The sequence below is a fragment of the Chrysemys picta genome, chromosome 18 (assembly GCF_011386835.1).
Source record: "Chrysemys picta bellii isolate R12L10 chromosome 18, ASM1138683v2, whole genome shotgun sequence".
Taxonomy (NCBI): Eukaryota; Metazoa; Chordata; order Testudines; family Emydidae; genus Chrysemys; species Chrysemys picta.
The window spans coordinates 5,111,863-5,133,979 of record NC_088808.1 but is presented as its reverse complement, the minus strand read 5'-3'; the positions used below and the strand labels follow the sequence as shown (position 1 = coordinate 5,133,979).

Genomic DNA, 22,117 nt, shown 5'->3' with positions numbered 1-22,117 from the left:
TGTGTGGGAGAGAGAGAGAAACGCACACTGCCCCTTTAAGGAAGCTGACCCACTCTTAACTGCATTGTCTTTGATCAGGAAGTTGAGACAGCAGCTGCTGCCCCAGGCTCTCTCTGTCTGTGTCCCCTCCCTGCTCTATATGGAGAAGGGGTAAGCGGGGTGTAGGAGCAGGGGGGAAGGGGACACCCTGACATTAGCCCCCCTCCCTTCCCCTCCCAACAAGCAGGGGGCTTGGGGAGCAGCTCCAAGGCAGAGGGCAGGAGCAGCACATGGCAGTGGGGGGAGGGACAGCTGCAATTGGTAGCCTGCTGGGTGGCTGCAGCACAGGGAACTTAGGGGAGCGGGGAGCTGATGGGGGGGCTGCCGGTCCACCCTGGTTCCAAGCCCCCACCAGCTAGCTGCAACCGGCTGCTCTTCCTGCAAACAGTGGACAAAGCAGGTGGCTGCCAAACGACGTTAAAAGGGAGCATTGCACAACTTTAAATGAGCATGTTCCCTAATTCATCAGCAACGTAACAACGTTAACCGGGACGACTTTAAGTGAGGAGTTACTGTATTCTATGACCTTTGGGGTAGACCCCCCACTGATTGGTCCCACTCTAACAGTTTAAAATAGTCCGATTCCATTACTGGGCAGTTCCTTTTAATGTAGCCAGGCTGGCCCCACCTGTAGCAGACTACCGGGTCTCCTAGCTCCTTTGCACTAGTACTTCCCATAGGCTGCAGGGCTCCCTGGACTCCTTGCAATTGCAATGCACCCTTTGAGTCTAGAAGCCTTGGGGCTTTCCCCCTTGTGAGCTTCCCTGGGCCACCCCCTGGTGCACCCCTTTCAGTTTACCATACAGCTTGGGCCGTTCCTCTCCTTCGACCGCAAAGTAGGCCTCAGCTCACTTGATTGCTTCCCCCGCTGAGGCCGGCTGTAAACTCCTTACCCAGCTGTGTCCCTCCTGGTAAGACCGTCACGAATTGCTCTAGGACCACCTGATCCAGGAGCTTCTCCACCAGGCTGGTCTCTGGACCAAGTCAGCGCATCGCCAGGTCCCGTAACTTCTGCGCCAGACTCCGTGGTTGCTCCCCTTGCGGGAATGATGCTGTCCGGAACTTGTGCCTGTACCTCTCCGATGTCAGCCCTAGCCAATCCAAAATGGCTGCCTTCACCACTGGGTAGGAACTTGCCTGCTCATCGCCCAGTAAGCTGCCTGTGCCTCACCCATCAGGAATGGTGCTATGTGGGCTGCTCAAGTTGACTCTTTCCAGTCTGCTGGATCTCCTGCCACCATTGTTGCGCTACAAACTGGACCTCCTGTTGCCATTGCAGGTTCTCTACTAATTGCATCAGTAGGGCCTGGGTCCCCTGCTGCTGCTGGCCTGCCACCATCAGGCGGATCCCCTCTTCCATGGCCATGTACCCCTTGTTGATCAGGGGTCGGTCCAAAGGATCCCACTTCTGGTACTAAATGTAACAGCATGGCACCCACCTCTCATGTGTGCCTGCGATATCAGACTGTACCCCCAGGGCTTCCTCCCTGGAGGCAATGGTTTCACCCTCTAGGTCTACTCTCACCCCTGCTCGGCCAGTAAGTAGTTCACTTCCCCTTCTGGGGGTTTCTTGCTATCTGACTGTAGGCCAGTTCACCACTAGGCTATTGGGGGGGGGGGGGGGGAAGAGCCCAGGCCCACCCACTACTCTGGGTCCCAGTGCAGGGATCCTAAGAATAGTAGCCAGATGCCACCATGTCCCTTTAACTACACTGCTTTCAGTTCCCTGGGCCACTTCTGCATGGCCCCAGCCTTTACCAAAGCTTCATCCTTATCCAAGGGCTCATCTAAGTTCAGACCCAGGAGCTCTTCCTTTCTGCCCCAATCCTTGCCAGCACTGAGCTGTCCATGGTGCTGCAGTTCCCTTTCGCTAGTCAGGAGCTCTATCTGTGCTCCCCCAGATCCTGCAAGGAACTGACTGGCTCTAGCGCTCCAACTCCTTTTATATGGCCCTCCTGCGCCCTGATTGGCTGCTTCCCCTGCAGCCACTCTAGGCTGCTTGGAGGACTTCTCTACTGCTCCTTTCCTGGTACAGTGTGGCAGGACACTGAGGCCTCCAGTAAGGGGCCTCCGGGCCTAGCCCACCCCGTCACAGACAGCCTGCATGGTTAGCCAAGTCCTCGTCCCTGCACAGTGGAACCATACCAGTTCCATTTGAGTTAGGGCCATCTGTGCTGACAGGGCAAGGGAAGCATCTGACACAGGCTGTTTGCATCTGTCTATGATTAAAAACTGAGAACTATTCTTGGTTGTAAAAGTGCCTGTTGTGTTTCCTCAAACCTGAATGTTTTGAGCTAATATAATAAGGACAAAAATACTAACGGAAAGAAGTGAGACATTTAAGGGGCGGTGTCCCTGGGCACCAGGAAAACCACTGCAGTGATGCTTCCACTTCTCCTTCAGCCCTTATCAATTCTGCATGGAGGACGCAGGCCTCTCTTCTCAAATGACGCTTAGAAATTCCTTCCTGTGTCCACTTCATGAAATGACCAATGGCTATTCATTCTAAGGTCACAAACGGCCATGCATATAACAAGGCTACAGCATGCTGATCTAGACAGATGTCCTCTGTGCAGACACTCAGATAATAAGGAGAAATGCACTTCTGTTGAGTTTACCATCACGATTTATTGATATGAGAGACAAATGTTGTATGAATCAATATTTAAATGGAGGGAAACTAAATCCTGACATTAACAAGCACAAGAAGTCAGTTTCCGTATGCTTACATATTCCAAATGTTTTAAATCAGAAGTATCTGCAGCTCTCTCCTATGGCTGTGAAGATGATGGCAGAGAGCCAGAATCAAACTATTATTTGCTTCCTATTAGCCAGTCAGGAAGCAGATAATTGCATAACTGAACTGATTGGCTGAAGCAAGAAAAACGGTTAGCTTCTGAAGAGCCAATCAGGATGCAGTCATTTGCATATGAGAGCTAACTGATTAACATTGTTAAAGACATCAGTATAGTTGATCTCTGAGGAAGCAAACAGTAGAAATTTACTGATGCATCACAGGTCAGTTTCGAGCCAATTTTGCACCAGGATTTTCTTCTTGCACACACACAGTCCTAATTATTCTCTTATCGTAGCTAAATGCACTTTCTTTCCCCCCAATGGTCTCCCCCTCAATACACACAGAGCTCTTCACATCAGCCCATGCTCTGGCAGTGGATAGAATATGTTTATGACTCAGGAAAGGTTAAGACTAATTCCTGCTCTGAATTAGGTGTGTTAGAAGAGTTTAAAAAGCCTGGAGAAGGAAATGCTAAATTTTCACCTTCTCCATTTGAGGAGATTTTTCGTTTGGTCCTAAGAGCACTTTGTTATGCAATAAGGGTACTGTGGGACGTCCACCCAGACACCTGATAAATCAGCAATGGAAAAAGTAGGCTGCGGCATAGGCTCTGAATTCTCTGCCTCCTATAAAACCTTGGAAAGAGCATTCTGTGACATAATCAAAATAAGAAATTACTCGCAGTTCAATGACTAGATATTTTTTAAGTAGGAGGCCTAGGGTGTGAAAAGCAAGCCCAGCATGATTAGCAATAACATTCTCATCTGGTGTGTCAGCCCCTCCTTGCCAGAAGGAAACCTCCCGACAGGGCTAGGCAGGCAACGTTTGCCTGTATGGTAGAACTGGCCCTGCCACAGCCGGAATGTCCGCCAAGTTGACAAGAAGTCACCCAGTACAGGTGGGCAGAAGCTGGAGTGGTAGGTGCTCTCTCCCTTGTGCTCAGGCATGCACTGAACTCTGACAAATGACGCAGCCATTCTACTTTCACCCATGCAGTCTCACCAAATGTGAGCTCCCTCCCACCACATAACAGCATTGACCTAGACAGCTCATATTAATGGGTATTTATACAGGATTCATTGCACATCAGTCCATTCTGGCTACAAGTTCATAAGGATAATAAATCTACATCGAGACAGTAGTACAGTATCAGCTATTTTCCAATACAAACCTCTACCCCAACCTTTATTTGCAGGTCAAAGAAAGATCCTCTACTACAGCAACCTTCCTATGACCTTTGACATTCATTTTTTAAAGATAAAAATCCAGTGTGGGAAAAAGGCACATATATAACAAAAGCAGTGCTGAACAACCACAGGAATAAACGGACATGGACTTGGATTCTTCTATCCACATCATCTGCAGTCCCTGATCATATTACCTCCAAAGGGTTGCTAAATCTAACTCTGTCTGGTTCTCAAGTCCCCTTAACCACTGCCTATTTCTATTCATTTATAGTTAGTTACATTATATATATTTTCTTTAGCAAGGACATACTGAATTGCTTGCTAACGTGCACAGAGCTTCTATATCTTTAGAAGACTGGAGTCTTTCTTTCTCCACATCCTTTCTTCCAATCCTAGCTCCTGAGCTGTTAGCCTTCTCTTCTTGTCTCTTCGGGGAGAGCTGGGAGTCCCTTGTAAAGTCTTCTCCAGTTTTTTTGTCCACAGGTGTCTGTAGCCATGGGGTGCCAAAGAAACCCCCCTCACAGTATTCCCAGGAAATTATGCAGAACAGGAGATGATTCTTCTACCAATAAGATAGGTTTCCTCTGGTCATGTATGTCAGACCATGGCCAATAAAACGAGCAGCTGCCATGGACATCTCAATTTAAAAGAGATTACAGTCGAAGGGAGCGTAGTGAGGGCTGCCTGCCCATCTGTTTGGGAGAGACAGGCAAAAAGAGACACCACCGAAGTCATCCTGTTCTCAGCAATTTGTCTCTTTTCCACTCAGGTCAAATGTTACAGTCCATTTGTTCTACCAGAAAGTGGTGAATCATATCAAAAGTGGGACGATCCTTTATATCTCGGCTCCAACACTTTAACATCAGGTCAAACACAGAGTTTGGACACAGAGGTGTTTGGGACAGATAGATCTGCAAGCAGGAAAAATACAACTACTTCAGTGTTATTAATTACCCAATTAATAACAAGGGGTGACTGCCATTTCTCTAGGTTTTACAAGGCAGTGAACAGCCATGCATTATCTTAACACTTATTGGGGTGACTTTGTGTGGGCAGGTAAAGTTTCACTGTCAGCCCCTCAGGGAGGAAACTGATACACGCATACACATTAGCTACGTGGGTGTTTTGTTAGCTCAGTTGATAACAGAGCTGTGATCAGAAAATGGGATCTTCATCCAGTGAGAAATGCCAACATTTCAAAATTTGTTCCAAATCGAAACAAAAAGTCAAAATTTCCATATTTCCCATGAAATGAAAATTCTGAAAAATGTCAATTCAGCTGATAATGGAGAATTGTTTTGTTTTGCTAAGATAAAAACGTTTCATTTTAGTAATAGAAAAGTTGCAATGATAAAGTCAAAATGGATTGTTTTTACCTTACCGAAATAGAACATTTCAACATATGAACAAAACGAGAAAGTCAAAACCATTTGTTTTGACACTTTTCTGTCTAAAACGTAGTTGAAACCGACAGGTTCCCATGAAATGTTTTGATTTCAACAAAGCTGCATTTTCCGAACGAAAACTCTGTCAAAAATTCTTCAACCAGCTACAGCTGACAATCCATTTCCCAGTGTGATGAATTTAGGGTGACCAGATGCTAAGTGGAAAATAACGGGACTGCCGCGGGGGGGTCGGGGGGGGAACCTTTTTAATGGTTACACTCACCCGTCCGGGTCTTCGGTGGCAATTCGGCAGAGGGTCTATCAGTCGCTGACAGTCTTCGGCAGCATGTAATAAACCTTGCCCGCCAAAGACAGAAGCACTCGCCGCCGAAATGCCGCCAAAGACTGTCAGTGACTGCAGGACCCTCTGCCAAATTGCCACCGAAGACCTGGACGGGTCAGTGTAAAGAAAAAAAAAAAAAACGCTCGTAACAAAATATCGGGACAAATGGTGTCCTGACTGTACTTCGGTCGGGACACGGGACAAACTCCTCAAAATCAGGACAGTCCCAATTTTATTGGGACATCTGGTCACCCTAAATGAATTGGGGCTATGTCTGTACAGCTTATGATAATAGGAAAAACTGCTGTATCATGATTGCCTCTATGTGTCCGGATTCACCATTTCTGAGGGGTTCTGTAGCAGGGGCTCTCCGGAGGGACAATGGGAAATACTTAAGGTTAACAATAGTACGTACACATCACAAAGGTTATGCTAGAAAAGTAGGGTTACCATATTTTGTGCCTCCCAATGGAGGACACTCCCCGGGGCCCCGGCCCCGCCCCCAGCCCCGCCCACGCCCACGCCCCAACTCCGCCCCCTCCCAAAGTCTCCGCCCCCTCCCCTGCTTCCCGCGAACATTTAATTCGCGGGAAGCCTGAAGCAGGTAAAGGGGGGGGGAGGAGGCGCGGCCCAGGCTGGCCCCCGGCGGCTCCAGCCTGGGTCGGCTCGGGCCCTGGAGCGCGGCCCGGCGCACCCCCCGGCTCCCAGCCCCGCGGGCCCGGCTCCCGGCCCCATGGGCCCGGCCCGGCTCCCGGCCCTGCGGGCCCGGCCCGGCTCCCAGCTCCCCGACCCCGGCCCGGCTCCCAGCTCCCCGACCCCGGCCCGGCTCCCAGCCCCGCGGGCCCGGCCCGGCTCCCCGACCCCGCGGGCCCGGCCCGGCTCCCCGACCCCGGCCCAGCTCCCAGCCCCGCGGGCCCGGCCCGGCTCCCCGACCCCGCGGGCCCGGCCCGGCTCCCCGGCTCCCGGCACGGACCCCGCGCCCAGCCCGGCCCCCGGCCCCGCGCCCAGCCCGGCCCCGCGACCCTGGCCCGGCCCGGCCCCCGGCCCGGCAATGCGCGCCCGGCCCCCGGCCCGGCACTATGCCCCCGGCCCCGCGACCCCGGCCCCGCGACCCCAGCCCCAGACAAAGAGGCCCCGGCCGAGCCTCCCGATTTTCCCGGACATGCCCGGCTTTTGGGGATTTCCCCCCGGACGGGGATTTGAGCCCCCAAAAGCCGGACATGTCCGGGAAAATCCGGACGTATGGTAACCCTAAGAAAAGCAGCTGAATCCTTAGAAAGAACAGTTTAGCCGACTACTCGGAAGGGAGGGGGGGGAGGTAGGAGCTGTCCAAGTTTGCCATGAGTAGAAGGAAAGAAAAACCTCGGGGGGGGGGGAGAGAAAGGAGGAGGGGGAGGACGGAGGCATGGTGCAGGAGAGAGGAAGATCAGGCTGGGTAAGGGATTCTTCCTTGACACAGATGGATCCCCAAGGACTCACCAGGGAAGGGTGACCCAGTGACGAGACGGTGGGTTCAGATGTTTATTGCTTTGTTTCAGATGTGCTCTCCTGTGCTTTACATGATCAAGTAAAGAGCATAAATGTGTTAGACCCCATGCAAAGTGTGGGGCGTGTGCTCACCACTTCACAACTGCTGTAGGCCCCTGAGAGAGAGCAACTGTAACCAGAAGCCTTACGCCATTTGGGTGGAGTTCAGGGAGCGGGTTAAGTAACTGGGGCAGCCGAGGGGCAGCCTAGGGCAGGTGGGCTGAGCAGTCAGTGCCCAGGAAATGTGCCAGACAGGCCAAAGGAGGAAACAATGCTGCAGCCTGCTGAGACCCAGGGAAGCTTGAAACACCCCCAGGCATTCAGAGCAATGGAGGTGTGGCTTCTCCTCACAGCAACCCTAGTGGGTGGTAAGGAGGGTGCTGGCTAGGATCTGGGGCACCTAGAATCACAGCAAGAATTTGTGCACCCTGCCAGCAGCTGGCCCTTTGCTGGCAGTCTCAGCAGAGAAGCCAAGGCCTGTGTGAGCCTGTCTTCACAAACAAGGCCAGCTCCCAGACTGCTGCACTGGGCAGCACAATATGGGGAGAAGGTGACCAGCCCTCTGTGGAGAAAGAAGTGGTTCGGGACTATTTAGAAAAACTGGACGTGCACAAGTCCATGGGGCCGGATGCGCTGCATCCGAGGGTGCTAAAGGAGTTGGCGGATGAGATTGCAGAGCCATTAGCCATTATTTTTGAAAACCCATGGCGATCGGGGGAGGTCCCGGATGACTGGGAAAAGGCTAATGTAGTGCCCATCTTTAAAAAAGGGAAGGAGGAGGATCCGGGGAACTACAGGCCAGTCAGCCTCACCTCAGTCCCTGGAAAAATCATGGAGCAGATCCTCAAGGAATCAATTCTGAAGCACTTAGAGGAGAGGAAAGTGATCAGGAACAGTCAGCATGGATTCACCAAGGGGAAGTCGTGCCTGACTAACCTAATTGCCTTCTATGATGAGATAACTGGCTCTGTGGATGAGGGGAAAGCAGTGGATGTGCTATTCCTTGACTTTAGCAAAGCTTTTGATACGGTCTCCCACAGTATTCTTGCTGCCAAGTTAAAGAAGTATGGGCTGGATGAATGGACTGTAAGGTGGATAGAAAGCTGGCTAGATCGTTGGGCTCAACGGGTAGTGATCAATGGCTCCATGTCTAGTTGGCAGCCGGTTTCGAGCGGAGTGCCCCAGGGGTCGGTCCTGGGGCCAGTTTTGTTTAATGTCTTTATTTGATCTGGAGGATGGTGTGGACTGCACTCTCAGCAAGTTTGCAGATGACACTAAACTGGGAGGCGTGGTAGATACACTAGAGGGTAGGGATCGGATACAGAGGGACCTAGACAAATTAGAGGATTGGGCCAAAAAAAAACCTGATGAGGTTCAACAAGGACAAGTACAGAGTCCTGCACTTAGGACGGAAGAATCCCATTCACTGCTATAGACTAGGGACTGAGTGGCTAGGCAGCAGTTCTGCAGAAAAGGACCTAGGGGTCACAGTGGATGAGAAGCTGGGTATGAGTCAACAGTGTGCTCTTGTTGGCAAGAAGGCTAATGGCATTTTGGGCTGTATAAGTAGGGGCATTGCCAGCAGATCGAGGAACGTGATCGTTCCCCTTTATTCGACATTGGTGAGGCCTCATCTAGAGTACTGTGTCCAGTTTTAGGCCCCACACTACAAGAAGGATGTGGAAAAACTGGAAAGAGTCCAGCGGAGGGCCACAAAAATGATTAGGGGTCTGGAGCACATGACTTATGAGGAGAGGCTGAGGGAACTGGGATTGTTTAGTCTCCAGAAGAGAAGAATGAGGGGGGATTTGATAGCTGCTTTGAACTACCTGAGGGGGGGTTCCAAAGAGGATGGAGCTCGGCTGTTCTCAGTGGTGGCAGATGACAGAACAAGGAGCAGTGGTCTCAAGTTGCAGTGGGGTAGGTCTAGGTTGGATATTAGGCAACACTATTTCACTAGGAGGGTGGTGAAGCACTGGAATGCGTTACCTAAGGAGGTGGTGGAATCTCCATCCTTAGAGGTTTTTAAGGCCCGGCTTGACAAAGCCCTGGCTGGGATGATTTAGTTGGGAATTGGTCCTGCTTTGAGCAGGGGGTTGGACTAGATGACCTCCTGAGGTCCCTTCCAACCCTGATATTCTATGATTCTATGATTCTATGATAACACAACTCTGTCATCACTTGATAAAACAATCCCCAGGTCAAGGCACATTGGTGTGGAGTGTGTGTGAGGCTCACCCTGCTGCTCCAACTGTTCTAGAAAGAAACAGGGGACTTCAAGCTTCAGGGCTGTTGAACTGGTACCTTCCACCTTCTCTCACTGAGCCATTGTGAACCAATCAAGCCAAGGATTAGATTTTACACCTCAAAACCCAACTTGGAGCAAGGATCGTGGTCTGACAGCAGAACAGTGAGGGAATGCAGTCGCCCCTGGGGGGTTGTTCAAACGGCTTTACCCTGCATGGCAGCAGATTTTGGACGTGCTTTTCACAGGAATCCATCGAACTGATGAGTAGCTCCACGGGGCACGGTTCAAAGGGCTTTTCCCCTGACCTTTAAAAGCAGTAGCTCTAAAGGTATTTTACACAGCTCCAAAACTGAGATCTGGGTCACATCTCCGACACTACCCTGATGGGTGTGTAGTGAGAGAGTGCCTGACACCCTGAGACGTGGCAATGAGGCCAGTGCACGTTCTGGGGCCCCCTGAAAGCTAGGGGATGGGCCACAACTATTTTTCTTCCTCTTCTCTCTCCTTTCTTCATGGTGAATTGCTCCTGAGTGTCTGATTGGCTCCAGTTAGGAACCATTTTGTCCGTTTGGAAGAATGAAGAAAGCCGTGGGCTGTTCTGCTTGATTGGCACTCTAAGGGCTGCCAGTTATTAATCACGAAAGAGCACGATTACAGCTCAGCAAACTATTCATAACAAATATTGTATGTGACAAATGTAGCCGCCCTTTCAGCCTAGATACATCTCTGGGCAGAGAGGGATGTCCTGAAATGGATTTAATGTTCCAAATTATTCTACATCTTTATTGGTGAATTGTTTTAAGCTCTGAATTGATCCCAATTCATTCTCCAGGCATATGTTGATACACTATTTGCTCGTTGCAGTGATTAGTCACATAAGGCAGGTGATAGTTGAATGACCGGTTGAACGAGCCCTTTCAGGGATCATACTTGTATGTGGACATTCAAAATTTGATTTCCACGAATCCTGGTACGTGTGACTTGGAAAATCACATTCCACAACCCTGTTCCTGCAATTGAAACCTATCCCTGGAATGAGTGCGGGAAGCAAACCAAAAAGCGGGGTGGCTGAGCTCTGTTGCCATGAATTCATTCCAGAATTGGAGGGCATATTTCCCGACGTTTGTAGCAGTGTTTGCCCATCCCTTGTTGCTATGCCTGTCTGCTGAGTGCCTTTGGTGTCCTCTGTGCCATGTACACTAGAAAAGACACAGAGCCTCCCCCCAAGGAGTTTACGTGCCATACTCGGACCGACCAGAGAACTGTCACTGGTGGCAACTTCCATTTGCCTGTCTAACCCAGCCACCCGCATCCTCGGGCTCACCTACTCCTGTAAACAGCTCTCCCACTCACCAATTGAGCCTCTCCCTCAACCTTGTCTTCAGCCAACACTGCTCCCGCTCTGATCTCTCTCTATCAGACGTCCCTCTCCAGCCCTCACTCAATCCCATCAGCATCGCCCACAGCCTCCTGGCCCTCCATAGTCTCTGGGCTGCTGACATCCATGTCTCCTCTGCCAATCTCAGCCGTCTCCTCAGCACGCTCCCTCCACTCTGCCTCCTCCTGCCCTGACGGCTCCCGCACCCCCCTCTGACACCATAGAGTCTGACCCGCTGACTGGTTCACCCCCCGCTCTGGCTCGTATGCTCCTGCATGGCCCTGCAAGGAGTCCCATGACCATGCTGAGTTCCTCCTCTACAGACTTCTTGTCTCCTAGTTTTCCTCTTTCACTGAATCCCACGTACACCCCATTACTTCTTCACCACCTTCAACTTCCTCCTGAAACCCTCTTCCACCCTCTCTGTACAGGATCTGCCTGACTTCTCCTCGAACGCCTTCTTCCCCTTCTCCCCTGCTATGGACCTTGAGGTGTTTCACCTCCTCCCTGCCACTTCAGCAGTCCTGTCCCTGCCTGTTGCCTACCTCCATTGCCCCCAGGCTCCTTCCAGTCTCCTCCTCCTCCTCAATCTGTCATGACCCCCCAGTCCTTTTCCCTCCTAATGTAAACCAGTGTGGGTCCCCCCGACCCTCAGTAAACCGTCCCTCAACTCCTGCTGTCTCTCCCTTCATTTCAAAACTTGCTGAGCGTGCAGTCTGCAACCAACATGCACCGAACTCCTCTCCTCCAGCTTTGACCTGGATCCCTTCCAGCCTGGCTCCTACCCTCTGGACTCCACTGACTCTGCTCTCAGGCTGGTCTCTAATGACCCCCCCGGCCAAATCGAAGGGCCTCTTCTCAGCCTCCTCCTCCTCCTCCTCTCTGCAACACTGGTTCACAGATTGGAGTCTAAGGCCAGGAGTGTGATAATGAACAGCACTTTCCCACATGAGTCCCTCCTTTGGGGTGGACCATGCAGAGGCCTGGCACCTATGAATGACAAGACAGCAGTCACGTGGCTCCCAAGAAAAGGGACAGAGTTCCATGGAATAAAGACCACAGTCAGAGAAGGATCCCAAAGGATTTTGCCTTCAGCTGCTGTCTCGGGGGAACACAGGTGGCCGAGAGGGCACAGGAACAGCCTCCTGCAGGGTGAGCACGAGGAAGGCAAGTGGAGGCTGTGAGGGCCAGGGTCACAGAAAAGGCCCGGCCAGAGGGGAGGAGCTGTTCCCACTGGAGAGATGCGGAGGAGACACCAAGAAAGTCAAAGCTGACAGTGAGTGAATGGCTGCATCAGAGATGGCAGGAGTGTGGAGCGTGGACTGGGCCAGGAGGAGGTGACGAAGGGACTCAGGGAGAGCAGCACGTGTAGAAAAGGGAGGCAGGACACAGGGGATCCAGTGGGGTCCAAGAGGAGGGGAAGAGGCTACGCGCTGAGGGTCTCTGAGGTGAAGGGGGAAGGGAGGCAGGGCACTAGCTGGAGAGGTCAGAGATGGAAGGCAGAGGATGCCAAGGCTGTGTGAAGGCCAGGAAAAGGGAGCTGCTGATCAAGATTCAGGAGAGCGAAGGGGGAGGAGGGTGCCTGAGCTGCCTCACCTGCCTGCCCTGGCTCCGGAAGAACTCCCCTGTGTTCTCGATGACCTGCTCGTCCGAGAGGAGGCTGTAGGGCTGCTCCTTGCACAGTGTGAACATCTCCCAGAGCGTGACCCCGAACGCCCAGACGTCGCTGGCTGTGGTGAACTTGCCCTGAGGAGAGAAGAGCGGGTCGGCTGCTGCCACACGCATGGGGCTGCTTTGTGCCCAGCCTATCGACCTGGGACACAACTGCTGGCAAGAGTCGCCCGTTTCAATCGACTGTCTGCACACACAACAGGAAACAGAAACCCAGCGCGGGGGGGGTTGGGGGGGCCAAACTAGAGACTCACTGGCTCCTTCTCTGAGCAGTCACACATGGTACGGCACGCCCTCGCTAGAACACCCTTCACGATTACAAGCCTTGGGCTACAGCGAACCTGGTCCCTGGATCCCACCTCGAGCCCTGCCGCTGGGGTGGGGGCTGAGAGCTGCTCCAGCCCTGGGGCTGTGGGGGGGCTCAGAGCTCCTCCAGCCCCGGGTTGGTGGGGGGCTGAGAGCTCCTCTGGCCCTGGGGCTGTGGGGGGCTGAGAGCTCCTCCGGCCCTGGGGCTGTGGGGGGCTGAGAGCTCCTCCGGCCTCGGGTCTGTGGGGGGCTGAGAGGTCCTCCGGCCCTGGGTCTGTGGGGGGCTGAGAGCTCCTCCCGCCCTGGGGCTGTGGGGGGGGCTGAGAGCTCCTCCAGCCCCAGGGCTGCAGTGGGGGCCTGAGAGCTCCTCCGGCCTCGGGTCTGTGGGGGGCTGAGAGCTCCTCCGGCCCTGGGTCTGTGGGGGGCTGAGAGCTCCTCCCGCCCTGGGGCTGTGCGGGGGGGCTGAGAGCTCCTCCAGCCCCAGGGCTGCAGTGGGGGCCTGCGAGCTCCTCCGGCCCTGGGTCTCTGGGGGGCTGAGAGCTCCTCCGGCCCCGAGGCTGCAGTGGGGGGGCTAAGAGATCCTCTGGACCTGGGTCTGTGGGGGGCTGGGAGCTCCTCCGGCCCTGGGGCTGTGAAGCGGCCAGGGGCTGAGTGCTCCTCCGGGGCAGAGAGCTGTCAACCACGGCCATGGGCCGGAGGAGCTCTCAGCTCCCGTTGTGGGGCTCAAGGTGTCAGCCACCCCCCTTCCCCCAAGCAGGGCTCTTTCGTTGTAACGAACCCCTGGCTATAACGAACAAATGGCTCGGCTCCCCAGGGGTTCGTTACAACAAGGGTGTACCGTACTTTTAAAGCTGGGGCGGTAGGTATCCTGGATATTGACTGCAAGGAGGTGAAGAGTGTTGTGGGGTAAGAAACATGCAACTTCGGCAGTAGGATTTTGAGGAAGCTGCGTTCCAGGCAGACCTTCTGGAGAAAGAGTCTCGTACACAGTACGACCCACTGGCGTCTTACCCACGTGCAGGGGGCAGGGAGGGACTGCAGCAACAGAGCCAGGCTGCAGGGCGGATGGGTGTCTTCGCTGGCAAACGCCAGACAGCCCAAAGGGGTTGCAGCTTGCGGAAGGGTCCCTGGTTCGGGAAGCAAGTTGGAGAGAAATTCAGGGTGTTTCTGCCTCTCTCTGAGAGATGGTGTTTGTGTCACCAGCGGCAGCAATCTCAGGCGTGAGCTGCTGTGCTCTCCCCAACAGCACTGGAGTGCGGCCCTTTGCTCTGAGCAGCACGCGGTCCGTTCTCGGTGGTTGGGGCTCGGCATTAACCAGCTAATAAAACGACTGCAAGGCGGCGTGACACTAATACATTGCGGGGGGCGGGGGATGAGTTGCTGGGGGCCTGGCAAGGACTCAGGTTATCCTGGATGGAGATTAGGTGCCACAAAGAAAGCAAATGAGCCAGTTCACAGACTCTACATTTTTTCGAGTTGGAAACATCACTAAGGACAGAAACAATACAAAGGAACCTAGACGTGAAAATGTTTACCTACAAAATGTGTGGGCCTGTATCTTGGGGTGATAACTGTATTGGGCCCGAAGGGACGTGCGGGGTAACCGCAGGATTGGACAGCTTAGTTAGACAATGAAAATCAGGCTGAATCTGAGGGGAATGTCCTGAGAGTGAAATGCATCAGGTGGCAGAGTTGGCTCCTGAGGGGAAGAGGTGGGAGCCATGTTGCTTGGGACCTTGAAAACTAGCCTAGGCAAATCAGTAAAGGCCGTCCTGTGGGTACCAGCCTTGCCAGGCTGGCTGGGGGCATGGCGTCCTGCAGTGCTTTTTTGCCTCTAACTCCCATCCCTAGGAGTCTTGCCACCGTTTTGGTTCCGTGTTACAATATTGCTGGCAGCTCTGCCTACCTAGCAATTAACTCCAGGGCCAGATTTTCAAAGGTATTCGAGTGCCTAAAGAGGCAGCTCGGCACCTCCCGGGATTTTCAAAAGTGCCTCAGCAGGGTCCAGCTCCACCCAGGGAGTCAGGCGCCGTGACGCTGAGCAAATCCCAGGAACAACAAAGGCTGGGCTCCTGTACAATGAATGGGGAGAGATCGGCCCCTTGGAATTCGATTCACAAAAACCAGCGCGCTAGGCGGGGAGCTGCCTAGCCAATGGGCGATGCCGAGGAGAGGGGTGTGTTTTAAGCATCCCCCTTTCAGGGATATAGGCACCTAACTCCAGGCAGCAGGGAAGTGCCTATCTCTGAGCTCTGAAACCCACCCCGATGTCGGGTTTCTGAGCCCAGGCTCCAGCCCGGCTGGGAACGTCTACACTGCTATTCTTAGCTCCGCTGCCCGAGTCAGCTGACTCAGGCGTTGAGACTCGCTGCCGCGGGGTTTTTTTGCAGCACAGACATACCCATAGGCGCCTGCCTCGCGCCACACACGGCGACTGGAGGAGGCAGTGCTGGTGGGGCCCACCTTCTAGCTTCTAGCTCAGTCATTAGCTCACTTAGGGTTACCATATTTAAAAATTGAAAAAAGAGGACACTCCACAGGGCCCTGCCCCCGCCCCCGCCCCAACTCCGCCCCTTCCCCTACCGGCCCCGCCCCAACTCCACCCCTTCCCCGTCCCAACTCTGCCCCCTCCCCTGAGTGCCCGCATTCCCCCTCCTCCCTCCCAGCCATGAAACAGCTGCCCGAGCGCTACCGGCTTCGGGCAGCCCCCAGACCTCTGGACCCTGCACTCCCGGCCGGGCACTTCCCCTCCCAAGCTCCGGCGGTAGCTGCTGCGTGCTGCTCCCTGACTCCTCAGCTCTGTAAGAGCCAAGCTGCCCGAGCGCTACAGGCTTCAGGCAGCCCCCATGTCTCCGGACCCTGCGCCCCCGGAGCGGAAGTGCCTGGCCGGCGGCGCAGGGTCCAGAGGCATGGGGGCAGCCCGAAGCCGGTAGCGCTCGGGCAGCTCAGCTCTTAAACAGATCCGAGGAGTCAGGGAGCATAGCAGCCACCGCTGGAGCCCAGGAGCGGAAGTGCCCGGCCGGCGGCGCAGGGTCCGGAGGTCTGGGGGCTGCCTGAAGCCGGTAGCGCTCGGGCAGCTCGGCTCTTACAGAGCACCAGAGTCAGGGAGCGCAGCAGCCACCGCTGGAGCTTGGGAGTGGAAGTGCCCGGCCGGCGGCGCAGGGTCCGGAGGTATGGGGGCTGCCCGAAGCCAGTAGCGCTCGGGCAGCTCGGCTCTTACAGAGCACCGGAGTCAGGGAGCACAGCAGCCGCCGGAGCCCGCTCTAAGGTAAGCCAGGGATGCCGGAAGCTGGGAGTATTTTTCCCGGACATGTTCGGCTTTTTGGCAATTCCCCCCGGACGGGGGTTTGATTACCGAAAAGCCAGACATGTCCGGGAAAAAATGGACATATGGTAACCCTAGCTCACTCCCTGGATGTCGGAGACCCAGGTTCAACTTCCCCCCCCCGGCCTGAAGGGGAGAAAAGACTGAACGGGAGCCTCCCGCCACTCAACTTAGTGCTCTAACCACACAGCTATGGGATCGTCTGACGGGGGCGCCTGCAGTCTCTCCTATTGAAGCTGTTGCACTGTGGATTAAACAATGAACGAGTCATTGGATCCGAGAGAGAGCACGGGAGAATGACTCTGTAGATTGGTGGCTGGGGCATTCACGTGGGAGGTGGGAGACCCAGGTCCTGATTCAGTGACGCTTTAGTTATTTAGCCACAGGGGAACAGCTTCGACAGGAGAGACGGAGGGCTCACTACCCCCTAGCTCAGGAGTCAGGGCACTCACCCGAGAGGGGCAAGTGCCCTGTTCAAAGGGGGAGGGATAGCTCAGTGGTTTGAGCATTGGTCTGCTAAACCCAGGGTTGTGAGTTCAATCCTTGAGGGGGCCACTTAGGGATCTAGGGCAAAATCAGTACTTGGTCCTGCTAGTGAAGGCAAGGGGCTGGACTCAATGACCTACCAGCTCTAGGAGCTAGGATATCTCCATTTATTTATTTAAATCCTTTCTTCCGCAGCCAGAGGAAGATGGCAAAGGGCTGAAGAAAGTACTCCAGTTGGAACTTGGGTTACTCTGGACTTTGGTTACTCCAGAATAGGTGGAGTGTTTGGTTTAGCAAAACAGACTTACCAGCCAGGGGAAACTGAGGCACCAGCCACTCTGGCACACACAAGGTAAGAAATTTGTCACAGTTCAAATACTTAAAATCCAGTTTAAGCTAGTGAGTTGAGGAAGAGGGAAAAGTTCTCTCTCCTTCCCTCCACATTTTGGCAATTGGTAAACGGAGGCACAGAGAGGTGACTTGCTCAGATCCAAGCAGGGAATCTGTAGCATTCAGGAATAAAAACCCAGCGTTCAGACATTCAGTCCTGTGCTGTAACCATGTGGTTGCCTTCCTTCTCTGGAGGAAGAGCTGGAGTCAGCGCAGTTTGAGGGAACAGTGCCACTGCAGTCTGCATGGTGGAGAGTCAAAGGCTGCACACAGCATATGGGATGCGTGGCATATAGGGTGAATCCAGTTACCAAAGGGGATACAAGATAAGCCAGCTGCCAAGATCCTATTGATTAGTAAAGGAGACAATAAGGATAGAAAAGGAGACTTGTGCTGTTACTCAGTTTCCTGTACGAAGTGTGTCCACACACACACACACACACACACACCCACAGGGGCACACCCAAAAGGAAGAGAGAAAGCACGCTGAGAGCAGCCCTTACCAGGAGGATACTTTCCCAGGCCATCCAGCGTATAGGCAGCACAGCTCTGCCCTGGATACGGTAATAATCCCCGCTGTACAGATTCCTGCTCATTCCAAAATCGGCAATCTTGATGGTATGGCTGTTCCCAACCAGGCAGTTGCGGGTGGCCAGGTCTCTGTGCACGAAGTTCAGGGAGGCTAAATACTTCATTCCAGAGGCGATCTGGGTGGCCATGAACAGTAGGTTGGAATAGCTGCATTTAAAATAAACAACCGAAAATCAAAGGAGAGTTTCCTTGCAGTTGCTTTTCTCTCGACTCTTCCTGCGGTGGGAACCTTGCATGCTGTGTGTTACAATAAGCAAAGTGGTGTCACTTCCCTCCCTCATTCCTCACTATCCCTGGCAGTCTCGACTGTACATTTACAACGAACGAACTGTCTTTCCTGACGTGGGAGCCATGTTGCTGAGGTGGCTGGCCAGGAGCAGCCAGCTCGCACCTGCAAGTCAGACCCTTTGGGTACGTCTACATTGCAGCTGGGAGCCAGCCTCTCTGCCCGGCTAGAAACGTTTGCGCTAGCGGGCCTTAAACGCATGCGCTGAAAATAGCAGTGTGGACGTGGCTGGGCAGGTGGACACATGGGCTAGCCACCGGAGCACGGATCCGGGGGGACCGGGGGGCCCAAGCCGCAATGTCCACACTGCTATGTTAGCACACTAGCTGGAGCCCCGCTAGCGTGACTCTGGCTCCCTGGACTCTCTCCCAGCTGCAGTGGAGACGTACCCTGAGATGCTGAGAGCCCATAAATCAGGGATTTCACAATGGTGGGCCAGATTTTCCAAAGCACTCAGCTCACATTTAGTCACCAAAAGACGCAGACAGATTTCCAAGGGTGCTCGGCACTGGGTCCCCAGCCATTTTGATAATAGTGTGTGCTGATCCCTTGGAAATTTGGCTCCAAGCTACGGGGAAATCTGGCCCCAAGTCACACAGGTCCCTGATTTATGGGTGCTGGGTGGGGCTCAGGTATCTAGGTCACCTGACTGGGAGTCACAGACAGAGGCTAGTGCCTGTAAATCTGGCCCTAAACGGCACATTATTTCTTGGGGAAGAGCTTGTGTTCTTGCAGGGCTGAGAAAGGGCAGGACGTCCTGATCGCTACCATTAACATGTCTCTGGAAATACGGTTTGTTATTTTTCATTCCCTTAATCCTGCCTCCTTGTGCACATGTATTATGTCTTTAATGACATGATCACATGTGGGTTTTGCCAGCGGACCCTTTCTCAAACAGGTCAGAACTGAGAAGATGAGTGAATGAAGCAGGTGCCTTCAGAAGGAGAAAATACAGTCTTGTGGTTTAAGGCTGTGGGCTAGGACCCAGGAAAGAAGGGTCCTATCACTGGCTCTGCTACAAGCTTCCCTGGGAAGAGAGGCAAGTCCCTTGGTTCAGAATTTTCAGAAGCAGCCACAATTTATTATTTGTGTTACCACAGCACCAAGGAGCTCTCCACTACCCAGGGTACTGCACTGCCTGGCCAATGTGTGTGGGCTCATGGCACCAACACACACCAGGTTGTTAAGGTTGCACCATGTGTGTATTTATTCCTTCCTTGCCACGTATAACAGTGTACGGCAGGGTTACAGCAAGAGGAGGTTTCCCCACAGCCTTTACGTCTCAGCCCAGTATCACCCTCTGAGCTTTCCTTCTGTTTTCCTGGCTTCCTGCTCCTTTCACTTATGTCCTCCCAATTACATCGTTAACCCAGTGATTGCCACCCAGGTGCTCATAATCCCCCAACAGAAAATGTTTAATTGCTCACAGCTGAGCTTGCCGCCTTCTTCATGCTGCAGCAATATCAGTGACCGGGATGCTACTAATAGTGCCCTGTCACAGGAACCTAGCCATGGACAAGGATCCGTTGTGCAAGGTGCTGTACAAATACAGAACAACGAGATGCTTCCTGTCCCAAAGAGTTTGCAATCTGAATATAAGACAAAAGACAACAGACAGACAGACGGGGGCCTACAAAGAAACAAGGAGACAGCGTTGATCAGCAGGATGGGCCGTGGTCTCAGCACACCAGCAGCCTAGTTTGTTGTCAGCATCACTTCAAAGGAGAATTTTGAGGAGGGGTTTGAATGTGTATAATTAGGCAGGGTGTGGATGTTTACAGGGAGTTCCTCCCACGAGGAGCAGCCTGGGAGAAAGCACACAGGGGCCTGTTTGGAGATTTAACAAGTGGGCAGTGAAGGCTGGCATTGGCCGGAGTAGAGCGGGGAGTTGACCTCTCAATAGCAAATGAGAGCTGATTGGTAGGTGGGGACAGGATTTGGGGGGAAGGATAGCTCAGTGGTTTGAGCCTTGGCCTGCTAAACCCAGGGTTGTGAGCTCAATCCTTGAGAAGGACACTTAGAGATCTGCAGCAAAATCAGTACTTGGTCCTGCATAGTGAAGGCAGGGAGTTGGACTTGATGACCCTTCAGGGTCCCTTCCAGTTCTAGGAGATAGGTATATCTCCATATATTATTACTATAGACCATGAAGCTGGGTGGGGATAGGTCACAGAGAGCCCTGAAAGTGAAGCCAGGCAGCTTACATCTGAGGCACTGGGCAGGCAGTGGAGGGATGCAAAACAGAGAAGGGGTGACAAGGGCAAAGCAATGGGCTAGGAAAATGATCTTTGCAGCAACATTCAGAGTGGGGCAAGATTGCATTTGTCAAGGTCATAGAGAAGGATGTGGCAGTCATCCAGATGAGAGCCTGGACAAACATTTGAGCTGTGTGGATGGATAGGAAGGGCTGGATCTGAGATGGTATGGATGAAGAAGGGCAAAATTTAGACATAGCTGGACACGAGGACCTAAAGGGAGGGCCGAGTCAAAGATGACACCCCATTTATGGGCCTGAGTGACAGCATAGTGGTGCTGTCTACAGTGACTGAGAAGGAGGTAGCAGGAAGGGTTTGGGGGGAAGGTTAGGAGCTCTGTTTTAGCCATATTTACCATGCAATGGCAGCTAGACTTACACAAGGAGCTGTCCAAGAGACAGGCTGAGATTTCAGTTTGGACAGAAGAAGGCAGGTCTGGAGCAGAGATAAGGTGGAGAGGGACAAGGGAAGGGAACCGAGGACAGAGCCTTGTGGAACCCCCACCGAAAGTTGCAGGGGGCACAAAGAGGATCCTCCCAAGGGCCCGCTGGAGGAACAATTAGAGAGGAAGGAGGAGAATCAAAAGAGGACAGAGTCACAGAAGCCAAGGGACGGAGAAGATTTCAAGAACAAGAGCATGGCTGATGGTGCCAAAGGCAGCTGATAGGTCGAAGAGGATGAAGATGGAGCACTGGTTCTGAGCTTGGCTAGAAAGAGGTCATTAGTGACTTTGGTGAGCGTGGTTTCAGTGGAGTGCCAGGTGCAGAAGATGGACTGGAGAGGGTCTAGGGTGGAATTGGAGGAGAGGAACTTCAGACAGCGATTGTAAACAGAGTGCTCAATGAGCTAAGAGATGAACGGGAGAAGGGAGATGCGGTGGAGTGGCAAGCGGGGTCAAGGGTGGGTGTTTTTAAGATGGAAGAGACAAAAACGTTTGTATTGTGTGGGGAACGAGCCAGAGGCAAGTGAGGGCTAACAAGAAGAGTAAGGGAGGGGATGAGAATGGGTGTGAGGGAGATCAGGAGATGGGACGGGGACATTGGGGCAGGTGGTGGGGTTAGAGGAGAGCAGATGAGAAACTCCTGTGTCTATGACAAGAGAGGAGGCAAAGCTGTAGAAGGGTAAGGGAAGGCTGTGTCTTATTTTGTCAATGTTCTCTTTCAAGAACTTAGGTACAGGAGGAGAAGTGGGGGAGGGAGGGTTTGAGGATTGATTCAAAGGAGGTGAAAAGTCAGTGGGATTGCACACGTGGAATTTGATCAGGGTGGAAAAGTAGAGTTGCTTGGCATAGGACGATGGCAGAACTAAGGAACAAGTTTCTGGCATGGTCAGAGGATATTAGAGATGTTCTGCTGCATGAGAGGAGGAACAGAGGATGTTGGGGGTGAGCTAGGGCTGGGGCTGGCAAAGGATTCAAGAGACTCAACAATCACAGGGAAGAAAGGGAAGAGAATGCAGGGAGCAGAGAGCAGCAGAGAAATTATCAGCATTGAAAGTCAAAGAGGGTATGTCTACACTGCAATGTAAGCCCAGGGTTAGCAGAACTCGAGTTATCAGTCCCTGGGATTGTTAACCAAGGGCTTGAGCATCTACACCCATTTGTGACCCCAGGTTAGGAACTGGTGAACCCCGGGTCCCAACCTAGGGCTCCAGCATCTACACTGCATTATGTGGGCCCGAATCCAACCACCCAAATCCCAGATTTCTTAGCACCCCCTAGCCCTTTGTTCGTGGTGCAGTGTGGAAGAACATGACTGCCCAGAGGATCAGCCCATGGGATTGTGGGATACTTTTGGCAGACTCCCAGAGCACAAGTCCAGTGGGGTTGTGTCATAACTATAAAGGGAAGGGTAACAGCCCTCCTGTGTACAATACTATAAAATCCCTCCTGGCCAGAGACACC

General features: G+C 53.2%; 1 protein-coding gene across 5 annotated transcripts in view; it reads right to left on the bottom strand.

Moving 5' to 3' along the window:
- Positions 1-2,647: 2,647 nt before the first annotated feature.
- LOC101941056 (discoidin domain-containing receptor 2-like) overlaps positions 2,648-22,117 on the bottom strand; it is a 147,374-nt gene continuing 127,904 nt past the window's right edge. For 4 of the 5 annotated variants that reach the window (XM_065572182.1, XM_065572183.1, XM_065572185.1 and 1 more), the window contains 3 exons: positions 17,586-17,820; positions 12,501-12,650; positions 2,648-4,934 (listed from right to left, as the gene is read on the bottom strand). In XM_065572182.1, the coding sequence (XP_065428254.1) occupies positions 4,794-4,934; positions 12,501-12,650; positions 17,586-17,820 (526 nt within the window). In that variant the 3' untranslated portion in view covers positions 2,648-4,793. Of the gene's footprint in view, positions 4,935-12,500; positions 12,651-17,255; positions 17,429-17,585; positions 17,821-22,117 lie in introns of those variants that run through there. The other variant, XM_065572181.1, reaches the window with a different exon arrangement.